This window comes from Pristiophorus japonicus, chromosome 13, assembly GCF_044704955.1.
Source record: "Pristiophorus japonicus isolate sPriJap1 chromosome 13, sPriJap1.hap1, whole genome shotgun sequence".
Taxonomy (NCBI): Eukaryota; Metazoa; Chordata; class Chondrichthyes; family Pristiophoridae; genus Pristiophorus; species Pristiophorus japonicus.
Window position 1 is genome coordinate 26,380,811 of NC_091989.1, and position 24,652 is coordinate 26,405,462.

The 24,652-nt window shown below is 47.7% G+C and overlaps 1 protein-coding gene across 1 annotated transcript in view; it reads right to left on the minus strand.

Moving 5' to 3' along the window:
• Window positions 1-24,652, minus strand: part of shank3a (SH3 and multiple ankyrin repeat domains 3a) — a 1,463,579-nt gene that overhangs the window by 1,104,750 nt on the left and 334,177 nt on the right. Inside the window, exons 3-4 of the mRNA XM_070897277.1 lie at window positions 21,455-21,658; window positions 655-726 (exon numbers count right to left, since the gene is read on the minus strand). Coding sequence (XP_070753378.1) covers window positions 655-726; window positions 21,455-21,658 — 276 coding nt within the window. The remainder of the gene's footprint in view (window positions 1-654; window positions 727-21,454; window positions 21,659-24,652) is intronic.

Consider the following 24,652-nt stretch of genomic DNA (forward strand, 5'->3'; position numbering starts at 1 on the left):
AAATTTGCTACCGAGCCACAGCAAGAGATTATCAGGACAGATGACCAAAAGCTTGGCCAAAGAGGTAGGTTTTAAGCTGCGTCTTAAAGGAGGAGAGAGAGGTAAAGAAGGGGAGAAGTTTAGGGAGGGAATTCCAAACCTTAGGGCCTAGGCAGCCGAAAGCACGGCCGCCAATGGTGAAGTGATTAAATGGGATGCGCAAGGGATCAGAAATAGAGGAGCGCAGAGATCTCGAAGGCTTATAGGGCTGGAGAAGGTTACAGAGAGAGGGAGTGTGAAGGCCATGGTGGGATTTGAAAACATGGATGAGATTTTTTAAATTAAGCTGTTGCCAGACTGGGAGCAAATGTAGGTCAGCAAGCACTGGGGTGATGAGTGAATGGGACTTGGTACGAGTTCGGATACGGGCAGCAGAATTTTGGATGAGGTCAAGTTTATGCAGGATGGACGATGGGTGGCCAGCCAGGAGAGCATTGGAACAGCCAAGAATAGAGGTAACAAAGGCATAGATGAAGGTTTCAGCAGCAGATGAGCTGAGGCAGGGGTGGAGTGAGGCGATATTACAGAGATGGAATTAGGCAGTCTTGGTGATGGAGTGGATGTTGCAATAACCCTCAAGTCGCGTGTCCACCACTGAATCTTTGAGGCACATACCTTTGTGTGGAGCTTGGCCAGTTGTTTCTCTTCCACATGACTCTGGCTGTACACTCGCTTCTTATACCGAAACTGCGAAGAGAGAAGAGACAGTCAATGATGGGAAACTGGTGATGTAATGAATCAGACAGTGACCTGTCATCCCTGGGATCTGGATTCAAATCCAATCCATACAAAAGTTTGCTCTCTGATGGACACTGGGTAGTTCAGTGAATCATACACTAGTCATTCATTCTTGGGACATGGATTCAATTTGAGCCCTACAAAAAGGTGAAGGTCTGTGCTCTGATGAGGTACTGGGTGATAAAGTGGGGCTTACAAGATCACTGTTGTTCGGCAAGTAAGATGTTGTTTTGAAATCTGCTAAATTATCCTCTTCGTTCTTTGGCATTTCTCCGTTAAAAATCCATATCTTGAAATGGGAATTGCAGTCATCAACATGACACCATACGTATTAGAATCAGAGGGAAATCAAACTCATCCAAATCAGTCTGACCCAGCACCTGACTCACCCGGCCCAGCATCCCACTCACCCGGCCCAGCATTCCACTCACCCTGTCATGTTTGTAACTTTCACATAACTGTAACCAATATGTAACAACACTGTACACTGTATACAACTGTGAAATACACACCTTGACCACAGGGGGTGAACTTGTGGGAGACATTCCTTACCTGGTCAGCCAGGTACTTAAAGGGAGGTTCCACGCAGGCTCAGCACTCCTTGGTCCGGGGAATAAAGGTGCAGGTCATGAGTGACTTGTCTGCAGTATATGCCTCGTGTGAATATGTTCTAGAGTTGAGAACTCTACATCTGGCAACGAGAAACGGGAACCACTGAACCACAAGGATGGCCACCGGTAGCACAGAGGAACGTTACTGTGTGGGTGAGGACTGGGACAATTTTGTGGAGCGACTCCAGCAGATCTTTGTCACAAAGGACTGGCTGGAAGTGGAAGCGGCTGACAAGCGGAGGGCACATCTACTGACAAGCTGCGGGACAAAAACGTACGCGCTGATGAAAGACCTGCTTGCACCTCTCAAGCCGGCCGACAAGTCCTTCGAAGAGCTCAGCCAGCTGATCAGCGAACATCTGAAACCGGCGAGCAGCGTACACATGGCCCGGCACCGGTTCTACACACACCAGCGTCAGGAAGGACAAAACATCTCAGGCTTCGTTGCAGACCTGTAAGTTCACAGACGCCTTCAGGGGGGAGATATTAAGGGATTTTTTCATTGAGGGCATTAGTCATGCCGGTATTTTCAGGAAGCTTATTGAGGACAAGGACTTGACTTTGGAAAGGGCAGCTTTGATAGTTCAGACCTTCTTGGCAGGGGAAGAGGAAATCAAGATAATTTACGCAAGCAGCCCTGGTTTTAACGTTGCGATGAACCAGGGAGTTAATGTTGTAAAAGTGATACAGAACCCCGCAGGCAGGCAAGGACAATTCAACACCGCCCAGGCAGGCAGGCAAGGGCAATTCGACACTGCCCAGGCAGAAACAGGCTCTAGGGTGGGACAGCAACAGAGACAATGGAAGGAGGATCGGCAGTTCACGCCATCAAGAGGAACAATGCGTCCCGTGATGGGACAATTGACACCCACCACCACAGAGTGCTTAGAAACAACCAAGGGGACAATCAGAGAGGAATGCCTGGTAACAGTCCCTTTATGAACAACAATCTCAGTCAATGCTGGAGATATGGGGGTAGACATACTGCTAAAAGCTGCAAGTTCCAGCAGTTCACCTGCAGGAATTGTAATGCCAGAGGACATTTGGCTAGAATGTGCAAAAAGGCTGCAGCGAGGCTAATCAATGAAACAGAGGAATCAGACGAGGGGTCTGCAATGCAGGATGATGCCTGGGGCCAAGCCATGGATGCTGAGGTTCAGAGGGTTCATGTGGCTGACGTCCGCAGCTCATACACTAAAACGCCATCCATGATGATGAAAGTTTTATTGAATGGCATCCCGCTGCGCGTGGAGCTGGAGACGGGAGCCAGCCAGTCCCTTATGAGCGTCCAACAATTTGAGAGGCTATGGCCACAGAGAGCTAGCAGGCCCAAACTGGAACGCATTGACACGCAACTACACATGTACACCAAAGAAATCATCCCAGTGCTAGGCAGTGCAAACCTAGTGGTAATACACAATGGATCACAGAACCGCCTGCCACTCTGGATTGTTCCGGGAAATGGCCCCGCGCTTTTGGGAAGGAGCTGGCTAGCCGAGATGAACTGGAAATGGGGAGATGTGCACGCCATTTCGTTTGTGGAGCAAAGTTCATGCTCGCAGGTCCTACAAAAATTCGGGTCACTGTTTCAACTCGGTGTCGGAACGTTCAAGGGCACCAAAGTAGTGATACACATCCCCCCGGATGCCAGACCAGTGCACCACAAAGCCAGAGCGGTGCCGTATGTGATGCATGAGAAAACTGAGAGTGAATTGGACAGGCTGCTCAGAGAGGGCATAATTTCGCCTGTTGAATTCAGTGACTGGGCAAGTCCCATCGTTCCTGTCCTTAAAGCGGATGGCTCGGTCAGGATCTGCGGCGACTACAAAGCCACCATCAACCGAGTGTTGCTGCAGGACCAATACCCACTCCCGAGAGTGGAGGACCTTTTTGCCACATTGGCAGGTGGCAAGTTGGACCTCACTTCGGCCTACATGACTCAGGAACTGGTTGAAGAATCCAAGCTTCTGACCACCATCACGACGCACAAGGGACTATTCATCGACAATAGGTGTCCGTTTGGCATTCGTTCAGCGGCCGCAATCTTCCAGAGGAACATGGAAAGCTTGCTCAAATCCATTTCCGGCACAATCGTATTCCAAGACAACATCCTAATAATGGGTCGAGACACAGAGGAACACCTCCACAACCTGGAGGAGCTGCTACGCCGACTGGACCGGGTAGGCCTGCCGCTGAAAAAGGCCAAGTGTGTGCTTTTGGCCCCAGAGGTCGAGTTTTTGGGCAGCAGGGTTGATGCAGACGGGATCGGGCCTACCAAATCCAAAACGGAGGCGATCCGTCGAGCGCCCCAGCCTGGCAACATATTGGAGTTGCGATCGTTCCTGGGACTTTTGAACTATTTCGGGAACTTCCTGCCTAACTTAAGCACATTGTTGGAGCCGTTACATGTGCTCCTGCGTAAGGGTTCTGGGGGGACTGTCAGGAACGGGCTTTCAACAGGGCGCAGAACCTGCTTTGTTCTAACAAACTGTTGACTTTGTGTGACCCCTGTAAAAAACTAGTTTTAACATGCGATGCATCATCATACGGGGTTGGGTGTATGTTGCAGCAGGGAAATGACGACGGCCGACTACAACCGGTGGCTTATGCCTCCAGGTCGCTCTCCCAGGCAGAGCGTGGGTATGGCATTGTCGAAAAGGAAGCACTCGCTTGCGTTTACAGTGTGAAAAAGATGCACCAGTATCTTTTCGGCAGACCGTTCAAGTTAGAAACGGATCACAAGCCGTTAACATCCCTGTTGTCCGACAGCAAGGCTGTCAATGCCAATGCGTCAGCTCGCATACAGCGATGGGCTCTCACGCTGGCTGCGTATGACTACACCATACTGCACCGGCCAGGCACTGAAAATTGTGCTGACGCGCTCAGCAGGCTTCCACTGGCCACCACCTAGGGGGCAACGGAGCAAAGCACTGGGCTGGTCATGGCCATTGAGGTTTTTGACACCGCAGGCTCCCCCATCACAGCCCGCCTGATCAAACTCTGGACCAACAGGGACCCCCTCCTATACATGATAAAGAAATGTGTCCTGACTGGGGATTGGGCGCCCGCACACGGGGCGTGCCCCGAGGAGGTCAGACCGTTTCAGAGACGGATGGATGAGCTCTCCATCCAAGCCGACTGCCTACTATGGGGCAGCCGGGCGGTCATGCCCCAGAAAGGAAGGGAAGCATTCATCAGGGAACTCCACAGCGAGCACCCTGGTATTGTGCTAATGAAGGCCATTGCCCGGTCACATGTATGGTGGCCGGGGATTGACTCAGACCTGGAACACTGGGTTCGCAGGTGCCAGTGTGCCCAGCTGGGCAATGCCCCCAGGGAGGCCCCACTCAGCCCGTGGCCCTGGTCCACCAGGCCATGGTCACGCATCCACGTGAACTATGCGGGGCCGTTCATGGGAAAAATGTTCTTGATTGTAGTCGATGCAGACTCGAAATGGATCGAGTGCATCATATTAAACTCGTGCACGACATCCATCACTGTGGAGAGTCTGCGCACGGTTTTCACGACCCACGGCTTGCCGGACATTCTGGTCAGCGACAATGGCCCGTGTTTCACCAGCCATGAATTCCAGGAGTTTATGTCGGGTAATGGCATTAAACACGTCCGGACGGCACCGTTCAAGCCGGCTTCCAATGGCCAGGCAGAACGTGCGGTCCAAGTCATAAAACAAGGCATGCTCCGTATCCAGGGACCCTCTCTTCAGTACCGCCTGTCGCGCTTCCTGCTGGCCTATAGGTCCTGCCCACACTCGCTCACGGGAGTCCTGCCAGCGGAACTCCTCATGAAACGCACGCTCAAAACGTGGCTGTCCCTCATTCACCCAAGCCTGGCAGACATTGTTGAGGGCAAGCGACAGTCCCAAACCGAGTGCCATGATCGAAACTCAAGGGGGAGGTGTATAGAAATGGATGACCCGGTATTTGTGCTTAACCATGCACTAGGACCCACGTGGCTTGAGGGCACCGTACTTGGTAAAAAGGGGAAATAGGGTCATAGTGGTCAGACTAAACAATGGGCAGATATGCCGCAAACATCTGGATCAGGTAAAGAAAAGGTTCAGCATGGACACTGAGGAACCTGAAATAGACCATGGGATGTCAACCACACCACTGCCAGTGAACGAGCAACAAGGACAGTCAACAGCATGCACAGTCCCTGCGGCCAGCCCGGAACCAATTCAGGCGACAGAGACGCATGCCACGGCTCAACCACCACAGCCACAGCTGCGGCACTCCACGAGAGAGTGTCGACTGCCTGAAAGACTCAATCTTTGACCCAAAGACATTGGGGGGGGAGGTGATGTCATGTTTGTAACTTTCACATAACTGTAACCAATATGTAACAACACTGTACACTGTATACAACTGTGAAATACACACCTTGACCACAGTGGGTGAACTTGTGGGAGACACTCCTTACCTGGTCAGCCAAGTACTTAAAGGGAGGTTCCACGCAGGCTCAGCACTCCTTGGTCCGGGGAATAAAGGTGCAGGTCATGAGTGACCTTGTCTGCAGTATATGCCTCGTGTGAATATGTTCTAGAGTTGAGAACTCTACACACCCGGCCCAACATCCCACTCGCCCGGCCCAACATCCCACTCGCCCGGCCCAGCATCCCACTCGCCCGGCCCAGCATCCCACTCGCCCGGCCCAGCATCCCACTCGCCCGGCCCAGCATCCCACTCGCCCGGCCCAGCATCCCACTCGCCCGGCCCAGCATCCCACTCGCCCGGCCCAGCATCCCACTCGCCCGGCCCAGCATCCCACTCGCCCGGCCCAGCATCTCACTCGCCCGGCCCAACATCCTCAGGACATACCAAAATATGTCATAGCCAATGAATTGCTCTTGAAATAGTGTTATGTAGACAAATGCAATAACCAACTGGCACACCCCAAGGTCTGACAAATAGCGAATGTGATGAATTACCAGTTAATCTGATTTTGGTGGTGTTGGTTGAGATAGGATCGTTAGCCAGGACACCAGACTAACTCTCTGCATGGCATATTTTACTTCCACCTGAGCAGGCAAAGAGGGCCTTGGTTTAACATCTCATCCAAAAGATGCAGCATTGCCTAAGTACTGATGTGCTGATCCAAATTATGTGCTTACGCCCTAGAGTGGGACTTGAACCTACAGCCTTCCAACTAAGTGGCAAGAGTGCTCAATGAAGTCCCCCTTTGAATACCTTCTCTCTGACTAATGTTTGAGTTTTGCTGACCTTCCCTCATGACTCATTCCTTTTACACCTGAAAATATTCTTGTTCTTCTCTGCACTCTCTGTAATGTGTATATGTCCCTTTTGAAGTGTGGTGACCAGAATTGTACACAGTATCCAAGTGAGATTACGTAGCTTTGATACAGCAGTATAGTCATTATGGCCCCAAGTTTCGCCATGATTTGCTCCTGATTTTTAGGAGCAACTGGTGTAGAACGGAGTATCTTAGAAATCGGAATTCTCGCCATTTAGTTTGCTCCAGTTCTAGTCAGTTAGAACAGTTTCACTTTGGAACAGAATTTTTTTTTTCCAAAAGGGGGCGTGTCCGGCTACTTACACCTGTTTTCAAAGTTTCGTCAGTGAAAACTTACTCCAAACTAACTTAGAATGGAGTAAGTGAAGATTTTTGTACGTTCGAAAAAACCTTGTCTACACTTTAGAAAATCAGGCGTAGGTTACAAATCAGGCGTAGGGAATGGGGGGGGGGGTTTAAAGGGAAGTTTACAAACATTAAACACTTTAGTTTTACAAATAAAGAGCCATCATCAATAATAAATGATAAAAACATCAATAAATCAACCAATAAACCAAACAAAAAAAATTTATAAGAAATAATTTTTTTTAAAAATCAATAAATAAAACATTTTCTACTTACCGACTGCAGCACCGGGAGCCCTCCAACAGCGCACTGGGATTCCCCCCCCCCCCCAGTGTGTCTCTGTCAGTGTCTCTATCTCTCTGTCTGTCTGTGTCTCTCATTCTCTGTCTGTCAGTTTCTGTGTTTCTGACAGCGAGGGGAGGGGGAGGAGGGGGGTAGAGGGAGAGAGGGGGGGAGCAGAGGGAGGGAAGGGGGAGGGAAGGGGGAGAAGGAGAAGGGGGAGGGGGAGAAGGGGGAGAAGGGGGAAGGGGGAGGAGGAAAAGGGGGGAAAGAAAAAGGGGGGAGGAGAAGGGGGGAAAAGGAGAGGGGGGAAAAAGGAGAGGGGGAAAAAGGAGAGGGGGAAAGGAGAGAGGGGGAAAGGAGAGAGGGGGAAAGGAGAGGGGGGGGGGAAAGGAGGGGGGGAAAGGAGAGGGGGGTAAAGGAGGGGGGGAAAGGAGAGGGGGGGAAAGGAGAAAGGAGAAAGGAGAGGGGGGGAAAGGAGATGGGTGGGGGGGAAAGGAAATGGGTGGGGGGGGAAAGGAAATGGGGGAGGGGAAAGGAGATGGGGGGAGGGGAAAGGAGATGGGGGGAGGGGAAAGGAAATGGGGGAGGGGAAAGGAGATGGGGGAGGGGAAAGGAGATGGGGGGAGGGGAAAGGAGATGGGGGGAGGGGAAAGGAGATGGGGGGAGGGGAAAGGACATGGGGGGGAGGGGAAAGGAGAAAGGAGAAAGGGGAGGGAGGCTGAATGGGCCAGGCCCGGTCGGGCCCGAGACTTCGGGCAGGGCCCGTCCCCAGCACCAGATTTACAGGTAGGTGGCGTTGGGTTGGGTCGGGTGGAGCGCGGGTCGGGGTCGGGAGCTCGGGTCGGGATCGGGGGGGTGGTGGGAGGGAGGTCGGTTCGGTTCGGATCGGGGGGAGGGAGGTCAGGTCGGGTCGGGTCCGGGGGCGGGGGGGGAAAGCGGGAGTCGGGTCGGGTCGGGTCCGGGGGCGGGGTGGAGCGGGAGTCGGGTCGGTGTCGGGTCCGGGGGCGGGGGAGAGAAGCGGGAGTTGGGTCGGGGTCGGGGTCGGGTCCGGTCCAGAGGCGGGGGGCGGGAAGCGGGAAGCGGGAGTCGAGTCGGGTCGGGAGGAAGCAGGAGCTAGCCGTGGGAGGAGCCTTATTCACGCAGCCCCAGTGAGGCCATTCGGCCAGGGCTAGGGGCTGCGTGCTTCGGGCCCCTCCCGCACAGTTTTGGGCGCCTGGAGCTACTGCACATGCGCGCCCACTGTAGCGCGCATGTGCAGAGGTCCCGGCACTGTTTTCAGCGCAGGGACATGGCTCCGCCCCCTGCAGCTCGTGCTGCGCTGCGCTGCAAACGACCTGCAGAGAGCTGGAGAATCTGGAAGTTTTTTTTAGGCGCACTTTGTGGCGCGAAAAACAGGCGTCCAGGTCGGGACTGCGCCACTCTAGGCGCAGCTTGGAACTTGGGCCCTATGTTACTGTACTAGTAATCCAGAGAACATGAGTTTGAAAATTTTAATTCTGTTAAAAAAATCTGGGAAAAAAAACTGGTATCAGTAAAAGTGAGCATGAAGCTTTTTGATTGTCATAAAAATCCAACTGGTTCACTAATGTTCTTTAGGGAAGGAAACCTACTATCCTTAACCGGTCTGGCTTGTGTGTGACTCCAGTTCTACACCAACATGGTTAATTCCGAACTAACCCATGAGGTGGCCTAGCACTGAAGCAACTCAGTTGTGCCAATACCGTTACTAATGCAGTAATTCAAGAAGGAGACCCACTACCACCTTCTCAGGGCAACTAAGGCAGAGCAATAAATACCGGTCTTGGCAGCTCACCCGCATCCCCAGAATTAATTAGAAAAAATATAATCTCTTTCGATTTATGTCCACTGTTCTGATTTAAGAGCCCAGCATTCTTTTAGCATTTTAATTTTTCACCACATTGTCTGTACACTGAGTTTATGAGTACTCAAAATCCCTTTCTATGTCTCTCTATGCACTAATTTAAAAAAAATGTTCTCAGGATGTGGCCATCACTGGAAAGGATGGCATTAATTGCCCATCCCAAAGATACGACAGAGTGGCTTGATAAGATTTTTTAAAACTTAATTCAAATTCTCAGTCTGCCATGGTGGGATATAAACTCACATTCTTTGAATTATTATTCCAGTAACATAACCACCACATTACCGTACTCCTAATTGTATCTTTATACTAATAATGGTTTTCATGGAAGTTTTGTTTGTGGAATTACCGTTGAAAAAGCAGATACTGTGGAGCTAGACTGAACTGCTGTTATGATGCGTTCTGCAAACTTTATCACTGTGATTCTAAAAGTAAGGGAAGAGAGGGAAAGAGTGGACCCACCTGATACAAATCAAACACACTGTGAATGGGAAACAGAGAAGCATGCCTGGAAAGGATTGACCCAACAGGATTACATCTGACAAAATACATGGATTAATATGGAGTGCGGTCAGGGCCCCAGCTACATACTATCACGGAGACTAATTGTTATTCTGGGCGAGCTATGGTCTGTGCTGATCTGCCACTTCAGAGGTCCTCTGTGCTCTTGTCATCAGTTCTTGAATCTGATATCTATCATACAGAAAGGATTAACCCTTCCATTTTCATTCAAGATTATGCGAGAATTTTCCTGCGAACTACAATCTTTCGCCTACACCACTGCCACCAAGGGTCATTGACCTGAAACATTAACTCTGCTTTTTCTCCACAGATGCTGCCTGACCCGCTGAGGTTTCCAAAATTTTCTGTTTTTATTCCATCGCCACCAATGTTTTTTCCCTCTTCCTCTCTTTCTGAAGGTATGGTCTGATGGGAGGCCTATAAAAATGTTGGCCATTCCTCATAACTAAGTCCATGTCAGAAATGGCAGCAGGTTATTCAACCACAGAGGGCATCACTGTCAAGCACAGTGGTGTCTACAGCTGGAGTCTCTAGACACCCATACCTTCCAGCAGGAGATTTTGAATGGTGACCAGGATTTGGAGCCCTGACAGATTTTTGTTCACTCGCTGGGCTCAAATTTCCCCAAGAGTTGCCCGTTTTTTTTTGGAGTAAGTAGTTTTTTTTGGAGTAACTTAAAAATCGCAAATTTCCCCATTTAACTTGCTCCAGTGTAAGTCAGTTTGTTAGGTTTTTTTCTAATTTAGTTTTTTCTCTCCAAAAGGGAGCGTGACAAGCCAATTACGCCTCTTCTGGCCATAGAAGCAAATTTGGCCAGCTGAAAGTTACTCCAAACTAACTTAGTCCAGTATATGTGGCCACTTTTGTAGGCACAGAAAAACCTTACCTATATTTTAGAAATCAGCGCAGGTAGCCAGAGATAGGGGGGATGGGGAAGGTAAGTAAGAGGATTCTAAAGCACTAAAGACCTTCACAACATCAGCACAACATCACAACATCTTCAGCACAACAGCTGCACAACATCATCAAAAATAAATGAAAGATAAATCAGCTACTGAAAATGGAGCAATCCTACCTTGCTGACTGCAAAACGCACTGGCTAGCCCTCCCGCCAGGGCTAGGGGCGGCAGGCACGCATGACTGTAGGGGTGAGGGATTTTTACTTTTTACAGTTGTCCCTAAATGTTGTGTGGTCCTAATGGAGCATGATTCAGTTTTAATGCAAAATATCTTTTATTGGATATTTTACAGTGCACTTCAACAACAACAACAGCAGCAGCAACAGCAACAACAGCAAAGAAAGGCTGCACGCATCCCTCACCCACATCTCGGGGAAAGTGCACTTCCTCATAGGGTCGGTGATGGTGGTGAGGGGTTTTGGGGCCTGGTTTGGGTCTGACACCCGGTGGCTGGTGCATGGATTGAAGTGGGAGTGGCATTTGAGTATCCAGCCTTTGTGCCCTTATTGCAGAAGCTAGCTCCCTCATGGCATCTGCCACCGTTTGCACACCCTCTGAAATACCCGCCCTCGCTTCCCGTCTCAGTGCTGAGATTTCACCCGACAGTGTCACTACCTCATCACGCAACCACTGACGGCCGCCATGAGTGATCTTGTGATTGCATTGGTCTCCTCACCCAATGACACAACCTGATTAACCTCTGTTGAGGGCTGCATCTCAGGAAAGACTGGTCGGCTTCTCCTTCCCCTCGCTGTGGGTCTGCCTAGTGGCATCCCTCCAGTGTGAGGCACAGGCTGGGACGGTGGGGGACTGGGTGTTCCCAGATGCATTTCACGACTGCCACTGGGACCTGCGACCTCAGAAGGTGTGAGCCCATGGAATGTTGCCGAAGAGCTCATGGAGGTTTCTGACAGCGTGATGCCCTGTACTATGGCCTGATTCATATCGCAGTCAGCATTCTCCCATGCACACATTTCCATGGACTCCTCCTCCCGCCACCCGCCTTGGTCTGGAGCGCACGCATCTGGATCCTCTGGTGGATCTTCAGGATGTTGAGGAGTGTCTTCTTCTTCTGCAAAATACAACAGAACCGTCAACTGGTTAGCAGCACAGGAGGGGGCAGGATGGGTGGCATGAGTAGTCTGATGCATAGCAGGCCAGTCAGCATGTTGATTTGAAGGGCGACTATGCATTTTAATGACTCATCCTCAACCTTCATCCTGGGTCCAGCTTGTGCAGAGCTGATTCTTTTTCTGCAGGTGCGACTCAGCAAGGCAGCAACCCTCTGTTCCAGGGGTGACAGCTGGTGCAGATTTGGCGGCCCTCTTCCTGTTCTAAGTCTTTCCCTTTTGTTGTGGACCAATTTCTTTTGCAAAGATGAAAATATTAATTTTCAGACATGGTGTGCTTCTGATGGGTGGGACACATACAGATGGTCACATTTTCCATTGCAATTCAATTTAAAGATGAAGATATTACTTACATTCACTACTTGACCAACGCCCTGCCATTTCTTTTTGCACTGGCTTCCAGATCTTGCGGTATTGACCCCTGTGGAGTATTCTTCTGCAACTAAGTGCCATCTTTTTCTCATTTCCTTGGGTGAAACTTTTGACGGATTACTCTTGCTGATATCCAACTCCAACCATTTCTCCTCAATTACAGTCACTAGTTTCTCCACTTCCTCATGGAGGAAATTCTTTGTTCATCTTGCAAGCTCTTGCGCCATTCGTCTATTGGACTCACACTCAGGTAATGTTTAAAAATCATACTTCTCACCTTTCTTTCACCTATCCTTTTCACTCCTTTAGCCACACAAAAATCAATATTTAAATCTTACCTTTATATATGCTCCATTACCAATGGTACTGAGGACGCTCCCCCTTTAATTGGCCGATTGCCAAGCTTCCTGTTGCACTGCGCATGCGCGCACGCTGAACCGCCCATTGCGCATGCGCACTTGCTCAAACGAACATGCATCCCCCTGCCAACACTCCACAAGATGCTGGGCTCAAGCCCCCACTCCTGTCGGCCGTGCTGAGTAAGTGCGGCGGAAGCTCTACCACCCCTCCCCCCCCCCCCCCCCCGCCAGCCTCTGCAGCGCCATGCCGATGGATCCGGACGACGAGGGTGCGGCCAAAGTGGAAGTTAAGTTTTTGGCGTTACTTTTGCCCCAAAAAGTCAGCGTGCCAACCCTAACTGCGCCACTCTAGGCGGCTGGGGAAATTTGGGCCCCCTGTCTCAGTTATTTGTAGAGGTCCCCCACTGGGTAAGGATACTTTCATTACAGTTCATCTGTGGGTCAGTGGGATTGGCTTTGGATTGCTCTACAGACACGATGAGCAGAATGGCCTCCATCTATGCTGGTTACCAGATGCATGTCATGTATGATTGTCACCACATCGAAACCCCCCACCACCCCACATCCAGTTTCCCAGAAGTTGAAAGTATTTCTAAAAATATTTAAATGGAGGGCGTGGAGGTGAGCACCAGTTGAAAGTACAAGGGTACTTTATGGGGTACAGTAGCATAGTGGTTATGTTACTGGACTGGTAATGCAGAGGCCTGAACTAATGATCTGGAGACACAAATTCAAATCCCACCACAACAGCTGGGGAATTTAAATTCAGTTAATTAAATAAATCTGGAATAAAAAGCTAGTATCAGTACCGGATTGTCATAAAAATCCATCTAGTTCACTAATGTCCTTACCCAGTCTAGCCTATATGTGATTCCAGACCCACAGCAACGTGGTTGACTCTTAACTGCCCTTTGAAATGGTGGCTCACCACCACCTTCTGAAGGGCAATTAGGGATGAGCCTGACCCACCCACCTCCACGGAGGTGTGTGGGGGACCTGACCCATCCACCTCCATGGCACGAACCTGGTATTGCAGTACTTCCAGGAACGGTGCAGTGGCTCTAGGCCTTTTGGCTAAGAGCATTGGCGCAGAGTGATCCTTGGCATGTGCAAGGTGACCTCTGGCGTTTGTGATTTGACAAAGAATTGGAACGATTGGCTACGAATTTAAAAAAAAAAAAAAAAAAATTAGGGATGAGCCTTTTGGCTAAGATCATGCGTAACTGACCTGACAGGGGAGTAACCATGACCCCAAAGTGGTTCTCCCTGGATCAGGAAGGTGGTTCTCCTATGCTTTTTGGAAATAGGAGGTGGGTGGGGTGGCTTGACCCATCCACCTCCACGGAGGTGTGTGGGGGGCCTGACCCATCCACCTCCATGGCACGAACCTGGTATTGCAGTACTTCCAGGAACGGTGCAGTGGCTCTAGGCCTTTTGGCTAAGAGCATTGGCGCAGAGTGATCCTTGATGTGTGCAAGGTGACCTCTGGCGTTTGTGATTTGACAAAGAATTGGAAAGATTGGCTACGAATTTAAAAAAAAAAAAAATTAGGGAAGAGCAATAAATGCTGACCTTGCTAGCGACGCCCACATCCAAAGAATAAAAAAATACTCTATTACAGAATTCATTATCTGGGTGACTAAGGATTATAGGTGATTTTTGATTTTCCAACAGAGGATTGTGGGTACTTTTCCCACAAGTACCTTCTCACCCTCGGGTAGGTAGTGCATGGGTGAAGGAAGAAATGTACCAATTTTCGATTGGCCACCCTCCTTTTTCACATACTTACTTCAAATGAAATAGGTGTCAGCTGTGGCTCAGTGTGTAAGTTCAAACCCCACACCAGAGACCTGAGCACATAATTCTTCCATCTGCATAGTGCTACATGTAACGTGATTCGTGATCAGTATTGAAATGTATCCTGGAATGTAATGTAAACCTGTTCTTATCTGCTCCATGTAATACCCTTATTTGCACAGTACTACATGTAACGTGATTTACGGATTGTACTAAACTGTACCTTGAGATGAAATGTACGCTAGTGCATTGTATGGAACTGCTGTTAGCATCCAAATAAATTGTATGGAATTGCTGACTGCAAGGTACTGAACCATTTTCCAATGTATTGTGAAAAAAAAACATAATTCAGGCAGACACTGCTGCAATGTCAAAGGTGATGTCTTGTGGATAAGACATTAAACCGTGGCCCCTATCTGTCGTCTCAGGTGGACGTAAAAGATCCCACGGCGCTATTTTGAAGAAGGATAAGGGTATCCTGGCCAATATTTACCCCTCAACCAACACCACTTAAAAATAGATTATCTGGTCATTATCTCCTTGCTGTTTGTGGGTGAATTAGCTGCAGCATTTCCTTACATTGCAACAATGACTACATTTCAAAAGTACTTCATTAGGATGACCTAAGGTCGTAAATGGCGTTTATATAAATGTAAGCCCTGTCTTAGCAGAGAAATATTACAGTTCAGTACACAAGAAGATTGGCATAGCCCAGAGTTTTTAAAATACTGAGAGAAATGAACAAACAGTTGAGGTTGGACTGTAAGCTCCAAGCGAGAAACGCTAGCAAAAATGAACAAGTGTGAAGTACAACTGGAGAGCAGAAGAATCAAGAACCGATGACAAAAGCATAGAGGACTTCTGAAGTGGCAGATTAGCACAGACTATAGCTAGCCCAGAATAATGTCTTCATGACAGTGTGAGGACTGAGGAATATGGTGAGGTTGAGGAATATGGTGAGATGGTGGGTAGGTGAGGTTGAGGGACATGGTGAGAAGGTGGGTAGGTGGGATTGAGGAATATGGTGAGAAGATGGGTATGTGGCATTGCAGGTTGTGGTGAGAAGGTCAGTATGTGGCGTTGCGGGATATACTGGGTAGTTGGGGTTGAGCTCTATCAAAAATGAACAGACTTGCAATTTTTCCAAAAAATATTTTTTTAATATGTAGTTTACAGTGAAGATTCATGAATAATTTCATAGATCATCCAGAAATAATCTACCACTGCAAAGGTGAGTAAAGGCCTGGAATACCACAATGCTGTAATAGTTATTACCCTGTCTCTGTAGCAAATTAACACAAGGGCTAAACAAATGAGGTGGGTTTTAATTGCACACCATACAGGCTTGGCTTCGCTGAATATTGTTTCCTGCTGAGATAAGTGACATCTCATGACAAAACATTTAATAAACTCTTCGTCACAAAATAATTGAGACAAAGGTATTAATTGTTGGTGCAGTGACAATATAGACACTTTCTACTGAAGCTCACTGAAGCCTTATACCCATTTCTACACCAATCCCTGCCAACTCTCAGCACAACGCAGCCGATCCCACAGCGGAGAACATCCTCTTTATATGCAGGGACTGGCTGAGGCAATGGACCAAACACTGTGTTCACTTCCGAGCCTGGCAGAGGGGATGAAGGTCTCCTCGCTGTGGGGGAACTCGGTGGATTAGCGGATCAGACATTGAGGATAAAATTCCTCAAGAGGTCACGCAAAACAGGCAATGGTGACTTGGCAGCCCATTCAACCCTCCACCTGAATTTCTTTTCCATGAAGAACATTAGGCAGAGTATTAAACAGGCTGCCAAATCGCTATCACATGTCCCGCACAGTATATGGGATGAGGGTGATCGTGACATCTGTGAAGTTGAGTGAGCAGTACTGCTTCTCCTGGCTCCACAGGAAGACGTGTTTAAAAAAAAAATTTATTTTTACAATCTATCTTTGAAGAATCCTGAGCGGGGAAGGCCCGACACCTGCTCTGCTCATTGTTGACTCATTTTGAAAAAGGGACTTCAACAGGTATTAGGCCTGTTATTTTTCTGCCCAAGGCACCTAAAAATGGGGGCCGTTGGGATTTAGCAGAGGGCCAAATTCGACTAATACAAAATTCTACCCCTCTGTCTTTTCAACCTCTGGGACATGGGTTCAAAATGAGCCCAGGTACAGAGATAAGAACATAAGAAATAGGAACTGAAGTAGGCCATACGGCCCCTCAAGCCTGCTCCGCCATTTAATATGATCATGGCTGATCTGATCATGGACTCAGCTCCATTTCTTCGCCAGCTCCCCATAACCCCTTATCATTTAAGAAAGTCTATTTCTGTCTCAAATTTATTCAATATCCCAGCTTCCACAACTCTCTGTGGCAGCGAATTCCACAGATTTACAACCCTCAGAGAGAAGACATTTCTCCTCATCTCACTTTTAAATGGGCAGCCCCATATGATGATGGTCTCCTCTCTTTGATGGGTGATGGGTAGGGCAGTGCATCATACATGAGTTTTCACCTTCTGGGACCTGGGTTCAAATCCAGTGCAGACAGAAGGGGTAGAGGTCTCCTCTCTGATGGAATCTAGGTTTGATACTGTCCTTTCAACTCTAGAAGGTGAGGCTGAGGGAGACTACGAGAGGGATGGTGAAAAGGAGGGAAGGGGGGAAGAGCATGGTTGCAGAGGGGAGAGGAAGGAGAATAGAAAGAGTGAGTAGTTGGAGGACAGGGGGGTAAAGCAGAAAGGATATGCAGAAGGGGTTGGGATGAAGAGAGGGTGAGGGGTGGGAGAAAAGGAAACAGAGGAAGCTACATGGAATGATTGTGGGGTAAGGTCATGGGAGTAAAGCGAATTGGCTGAGGCTGAATTCACAACTTTGGTGTCGTATTTGACCCAGAGATGAACTTTTGACCACATATCCGCGCCATTTTCACCTCCATAACATCGCCCAACTCCACTCGTGCATCAGCTCATCTCCTGCTGAAACCCTCACCCAGGCCTTTGTTACCTCGAGACTTGACTATTCCAATGTACTCTTGGCCTGCCTCCCATCTTCCACCTTTCATAAACTTAAGGTCATCCAAAACTCAGCTGCCCATATCTTAACTCACACCTATGTTTATGGCCAATATTTATCCCTCAACCAACATAATTAAAACAGATTATCTGGTCATTTTTCTTATTGCTGTTTGTGGGAGCTTGCTGAGCATAAATTGGTTTCTGCACTTCCTATATTGCAACAGTAACAACACATCAAAAGTACTTAAGTACGGACGTGAATAGCACATTTAGTGAGTTGATTTGAACGCAGGAAAAGGTTACACAGCCAGATAGGGGATGGGTGACCAACAGGAAGAGCAGTGGAACGAAGATAGTGCAGGGGTCCACTGCGGTCATCCCCCTGCAAAACAGATACACCGCTTTGGGTACTGTTGAGGGGGATGACTCATCAGGGGAGAGCAGCAGCAGCCAAGTTCATGGCACCGTGGGTGGCTCTGCTGCACAGGAGGGCAGGAAAAAGGGTGGGAGAGCGATAGTGATAGGGGATTCTATTGTAAGGGGAATAGATAGACATTTCTGCGGCCACAACCAAGACTTCAGGATGGTATTGGACCCTCCCTGGTGCAAGGGTCAAGGATGTCTCGGAGCGGGTGCAGGACATTTTGAAGGGGGAGGGTAAACAGCCAGTTGCCGTGGTGCATATAGGAATCAACGATATATGTAAAAATTGGGATGAGGTCCTGCAAGACGAATTTAGGGAGCTAGGAGATAAATTAAAAGGTAGGACCTCAAAAGTAGTAATCTCAGGATTGCTACCAATGCCACATGCTAGTCAGAGTAGGAATCGAGGATAGCTCAGATGAATACGTGGCTTGAGGGGTGGTGCAGAAGGGAGGGATTCAAATTCCTGGGACACTGGAACCGGTTCTGGGGAAGGTGGGACCGGTACAAACCGGACGGTCTGCACCTGGGCGGGACCGGAACCAATGTCCGAGGCGGAGTGTTTGCTAGTGCTGTTGCGGAGGATTTAAACTAGATGGCAGGGGGATGGGAACCTATGCTGGGAGACAGAGGAAAGTAGAATGGGGACAGAAGCAAAAGATAGAAAGAAGAAAAGTAAAAGTGGAGGGCAGAGAAACCCAAGGCAAAAAACAAAAAGGGCCACATTACAGCAAAATTGTAAAGGGGCAAAGGGTGTTAAAAAGACAAGCCTGAAGGCACTGTGCCTCAATGCGAGGAGTATTTGCAATAAGGTGGACGAATTAACTGCGCAGATAGCAGTTAACGGATATGATGTAATTTGCATTGAGGGTGACCAAGGCTGCGAACTCAACATCCAGGGTTATTCAACTTTTAGGAAGGATAGACAGAAAGGAAAAGGAGGTGGGGTGGCGTTGTTGGTTAAAGAGGAAATTAATGCAATAGTAAGGAAGGACATTAGCTTGGATGATGTGGAATCGGTATGGGTGGAGCTACGGAATACCTGAGGTTGGGGACAGCATCAAACAAGAAATTAGGGATGCGTTATCATGGGCGACTTTAATCTACATATTGATTGGGCTAACCAAACTGGTAGCAATGCGGTGGAGGAGGATTTCCTGGAGTGTATTAGGGATGGTTTTCTCGACCAATATGTCGAGGAGCCAACTGGAGGGCTGGCCATCCTAGGCTGGGTGATGTGAAATGAGAAAGGACTAATTAGCAATCTTGTTGTGCGAGGCCCCTTGGGGAAGAGTGACCATAATATGGTGGAGAGTGACACAGTTAATTCAGAGACTAGGGTCCTGAACTTAAGGAAAGGTAACTTCGATGGTATGAGATGTGAATTGGCTAGAATAGACTGGCGAGTGATACTTAAAGGGTTGACGGTGGATAGGCAATGGCAAACATTTAAAGATCACATGGATGAACTTCAACAATTGTACATCCCTGTCTGGAGTAAAAATATAACGGGGAAGGTGGCTCAATTGTGGCTAACAAGTGAAATGAAGGATTGTGTTAAATCCAAGGAAGAGGCATATAAATTGGCCAGAAAAAGCAGCAAACCTGAGGACAGGGAGAATTTTATCATACAGCAGAGGAGGACAAAGGGTTTAATTAGGAGGGGGAAAATAGAGTATGAGAGGAAGCTTGCTGGGAACATAAAAACTGACTGCAAAAGCTTCTGTAAATATGTGAAGAGAAAAAGATTAGTGAAGACAAACGTGGGTCCCTTGCAGTCAGATTCAGGTGAATTTATAATGGGGAACAAAGAAATGGCGAACCAGTTAAACAAATTCTTTGGTTCTGTCTTCACAAAGGAAGACACAAATAACCTTCCAGAAATACTAAGGGACCAGGGGTCTAGTGAGAAGGAGGAACTGAAGGAAATCCTTATTAGGCGGGAAATTGTGTTAGGAAAATTGATGGGATTGAAGGCCGATAAATCCCCAGGGCCTGATAGTCTGCATCCCAGAGTACTTAAGGAAGTAGCCCCAGAAATAGTGGATGCATTGGTGATCATTTTCCAACAGTCTATCGACTCTGGATCGGTTCCTATGGAGTGGAGCGTAGCTAATGTAACACCACTTTTTAAGAAGTGAGGGAGAGAGAAGGCGGGTAATTATAGAACGGTTAGCCAGACATCAGTAGGGAAAATGTTGAAATCAATTATTAAAGATGAAATAGCAGCACATTTGGAAAGCAGTGACGGGATCGGTCCAAGTCAGCATGGATTTATGAAAGGGAAATCATGCTTGACAAATCTTCTAGAATTTTTTGAGGATGTAACTGGTAGAGTGGACAAGGGAGAACCGGTGGATGTGGTGTATTTGGACTTTCAAAAGACTTTTGACAAGGTCCCACACAAGAGATTGGTGTACAAAATTAAAGCACATGATATTGGGGGTAATGTACTGACGTGGATAGAGAACTGGTTGGCAGACAGGAAGCATAGAATTGGGATAAACGGGTCACTTTCAGAATGGCAGGCAGTGACTAGTGGGGTGCCGCAGGGCTCAGTGCTGGGACCCCAGCTTTTTACAATATATATTAATGATTTGGATGAGGGAATTGAGTGTAATATCTCCAAGTTTGCAGATGACACTAAGCTGTGTGGCGGTGTGAGCTACGAGGAGGACGCTAAAAGGCTGCAGGGTGACTTGGACAGGTTAGGTAAGGGGCAAACGAGTGGCAGATGCAGTATAATGTGGATAAATGTGAGGTTATCCACTTTGGTGGCAAAAACACGAAGGCAGAATATTATCTGAATGGCGGCAGATTAGGAAAAGGGAGGTGCAATGAGACCTGGGTGTCATGGTACATCAGTCATTGAAAGTTGGCATGCAGGTACAGCAGGCGGTGAAGAAGGCAAATTGTATGTTGGCCTTCATAACTAGAGGATTTGAGTATAGGAGCATGGAGGTCTTACTGCAGTTATACAGGGCCTTAATGAGGCCTCACCTGGAATATTGTGTTCAGTTTTGGTCTCCTAATCTGAGGAAGGACGTTCTTGTTATTGAGGGAGTGCAGCGAAGGTTCACCAGACTGATTCCTGGGATGGCAGGACTGACATATGAGGAGAGACTGGATCGACTGGGCCTGTATTCACTGGAGTTTAGAAGGATGAGAGGAGATTTCATAGAAACATATAAAATTCTGATGGGACTGGACAGGTTAGATGCAGGAAGAATGTTCCCAATGTTGGGGAAGTCCAGAACCAGGGGTCACAGTCTAAGGATAAGGGATAAGCCATTTAGGACTGAGATGAGCAGAAACTTCTTCACTCAGAGAGTTGTTAACCTGTGGAATTCCCTATCGCAGAGAGTTGTTGATGCCAGTTCATTGGATATATTCAAGAGGGAGTTAGATATGGCCCTTACAGCTAAAGGGATCAAGGGGTATGGAGAGAAAGCAGGAAATGAGTACTGAGGTGAATGACCAGCCATGATCTTATTGAATGGTGGTGCAGGCTTGAAGGGCTGAATGGCCTACTCCTGCACCTATTTTCTATGTTTCTATGTAATTTGCTGTAAAACACTTTGGGATGTCCTGAGATCGTGAAAGGCACTATGTAAATGCAAGTCTTTCTTTCTTTCTCTCCTGCCTTCCGAATGAGTGATGTCAGAAACAATAAACAGTTCCGCAAGTACACAGATTAAATCAAATACCTCCAGGTATGGTACGGGGGTGTCGGGTGATGTCGGGTATTCTCGGAGCAGACGTTCCTCGTCCAGAAACTTCCCCACTCTCCCATTGTATGCTGGTTGAAAGAGACCATAGTTTAGCACATCCTTTAGCGTCTGGTTGAGGCTGCACAGAATCCGTTGCTTAGACACCCACACGGGGGCGTCAAGGTTGAACCTCATGCATTTCTGTAAAACAGAAAGCGCAAAAAATTAATGAAGCAGCTCACTTCTTGTCAGCTTTCTCTACCAAACACCACAATTTTGTCCTCATCTGCACCCCCACTCCAGAAACAGTAGTGCCACCCCATGTGAGCCAGCCGCCATCCAGCAACTCACCATTCCTCCTGACTCTAGACAGAGACTGTGGGTATATTGGGGTTAGCCTTGCTGAGCTCAATACATTGCTCATTACACACGCGCACATACAAACATGCATGCACACACACAAAAACACGCTCATGCATGAACAGACATTCGTACACAAAAGCATGCATGCACATACACAGGCAGGGACACATATGCACGCACACGTCAGTACAATCGCGCATGCACATTCACGAATGCACACATGCATGCATGTACACAGTACACACAAGCACACTCACAGACACTTTCTCTTGCTTTATCATTGGATAACAATCAGTAGTAAGAACTCTGGCTTATTTTTACAATTCCTGGCCCAGGATCACTATATCCAATTGCAATATCCCAGAATTATTGAACTCATCACAGGCCAGCACTGCAACCTGGGGCCATATCCTGTGTGTGACTCAGTAACACAGTAAAGTGCCTTTACCCAGAGCACCATCAACCTATGCACCCTTATAAATTCACTGAAAAATCAACTAGCATCACGAGTAATTTAAATCTCCTTAAAATGCAGCATTTTAGCGAATCGGACGTTGGCTGTACTTGGCCTAAGCTCTCCCTATAGTAGACTTCAAAGAGGCCTTTCATTTTCACACACTGGGATAGAGCACCGTGTGTACATTATAAATTACAAAGATATAGCACTGGGTGTATGTTATAAATACAAAGATACAACACTGTGTGTATATTATAAATACAAAGATACCGAGTAAAGCTCCATCTACACTGTGCCATCAAACACTCCCGGGGCAGGTACAGCATAGTACAGAGTAAACATAGAAACATAGAAAATAGGTGCAGGAGTAGGCCATTCGGCCCTTCGTGCCTGCACCACCATTTAATATAATTATGGCTGATCATGCAACTTCAGTACCCCATTCCTGTTTTCTCTCCATACCCCTTGATCCCTTTAGCCATAAGGGCCACATCTAACTCCCTTTTGAATATATCTAATGAACTGGCCTCATCAACTTTCTGTGGTAGAGAATTCCACAGGTTCACAATTCTCTGAGTGAAGAAATTTCTCCTCATCTCGGTCCTAAATGGCTTACCCCTTATCCTTAGACTGTGACCCCTGGTTCTGGACTTCCCCAACATCAGGAACATTCTTCCTGCATCTAATCTGTCCAATCCCGTCAGAATTTTATATGTTTCTGTAAGATCCCCTCTCATTCTTCTAAATTCCATTGAATACAAGCCTAGTCGATCCAGTCTTTCTTCATATGTCAGTTCTGCCATCCCGGGAATCAGTCTGGTGAAGCTTCGCTGCATTCCCTTAAAAGCAAGAATGTCCTTCCTCAGATTAGGAGACCAAAACTGTACACAATATTCAAGGTGTGGTCTCACCAAGGCCCTGTACAACTGCAGTAAGACCTCCCTGCTCCTATACTCAAATCCTCTTTCTATGAAGGCCAACATGCCATTTGCCTTCTTCACCGCCTGCTGTACCTACATGCCAACTGTCAATGACTGATGTACCATGACACCCAGGTCTCGTTGCAGCTCCCCTTTTCCTAATCTGTCACCATTCAGATATTCTGCCTTCCTGTTTTTGCCACCAAAGTGGATAACCTCATATTTATTTACATTATACTGTATCTGCAATGCATTTGCCCACTCACCTAACCTGTCCAGTCACCCTGCAGCCTCTTAGCATCCACCTCACAGCTCACACTGCCACCTAGATTAATGTCATCTGCAAACTTGGAGATATTACATTCAATTCCTTCATCTAAGTCATTAATGTATATTGTAAATAGCTGGGGTCCCAGCACTGAACCTTGCGGTAACCCACCAGTCACTGCCTGCCATTCTGAAAAGGACCCATTTATTCCTACTCTTTGCTTCCTGTCTGCCAACCAGATCTCTATCAACATCAATACATTACCCCCAATATCATGTGCTTTAATTTTGCACATTAATCTCTCGTGTGGGACCTTGTCAAAAGCCTTTTGAAAGTCCAAATACACCACATCCACTGGTTCTCCCTTGTCCACTCTACGAGTTACATCCTCAAAAAATTCTAGATTTGTCAAGCATGATTTCCCTTTCATAAATCCATGCTGACTTGGACCAATCCTGTCACTGCTTTCCAAATGCGCTGCTATTACATCTTTAATAACTGATTCCAACATTTGCCTCACTACCGATGTCAGGCTAGCCGGTCTATAATTCCCTGTTTTCTCTCTCCTTCCTTTTTTAAAAAGTGGGGTTACATTAGCTACCCTCCAATCCATAGGAACTATCCAGAGTCTATAGAATGTTGGAAATGATCACCAATGCATCCACTATTTCTAGGGCCACTTCCTTAAGTACTCTGGGATGCAGACTATCAGGCCTTGGGGATTTATCCGCCTTCAATTCCATCAATTTCCCGAACACAATTTCCTGACTAATAAGGATTTCCTTCAATTCCTCCTTCTCGCTAGATCCTCGGTCCCCTCGTATTTCCGGAAGGTTATTTGTGTCTTGCTTAGTGAAAGCGGAACCAAATTCAATTGGTCTGCCATTTCTTTGTTCTCCATTTTAAATTCACCGATTCTGACTGCAAGGGACCTACATTTGTCTCCACTAATCTTTTTCTCTTCACATATCTATAGAAGCTTTTGCAGTCAGTTTTTATGTTACATGCAAGCTTACTCTCATACTCTATTTTCCCACTCCTAATTAAACCCTTTGACCTCCTATGCTGAATTCTAAGTTTCTCCCAGTCCTCAGGTTTGCTGCTTTTTCTGGCCAATTTATATGCCTCTTCCTTGGATTTAACATTATCCCTAATTTCCCATGTTAGCCACGTTTAAGCCACCTTTC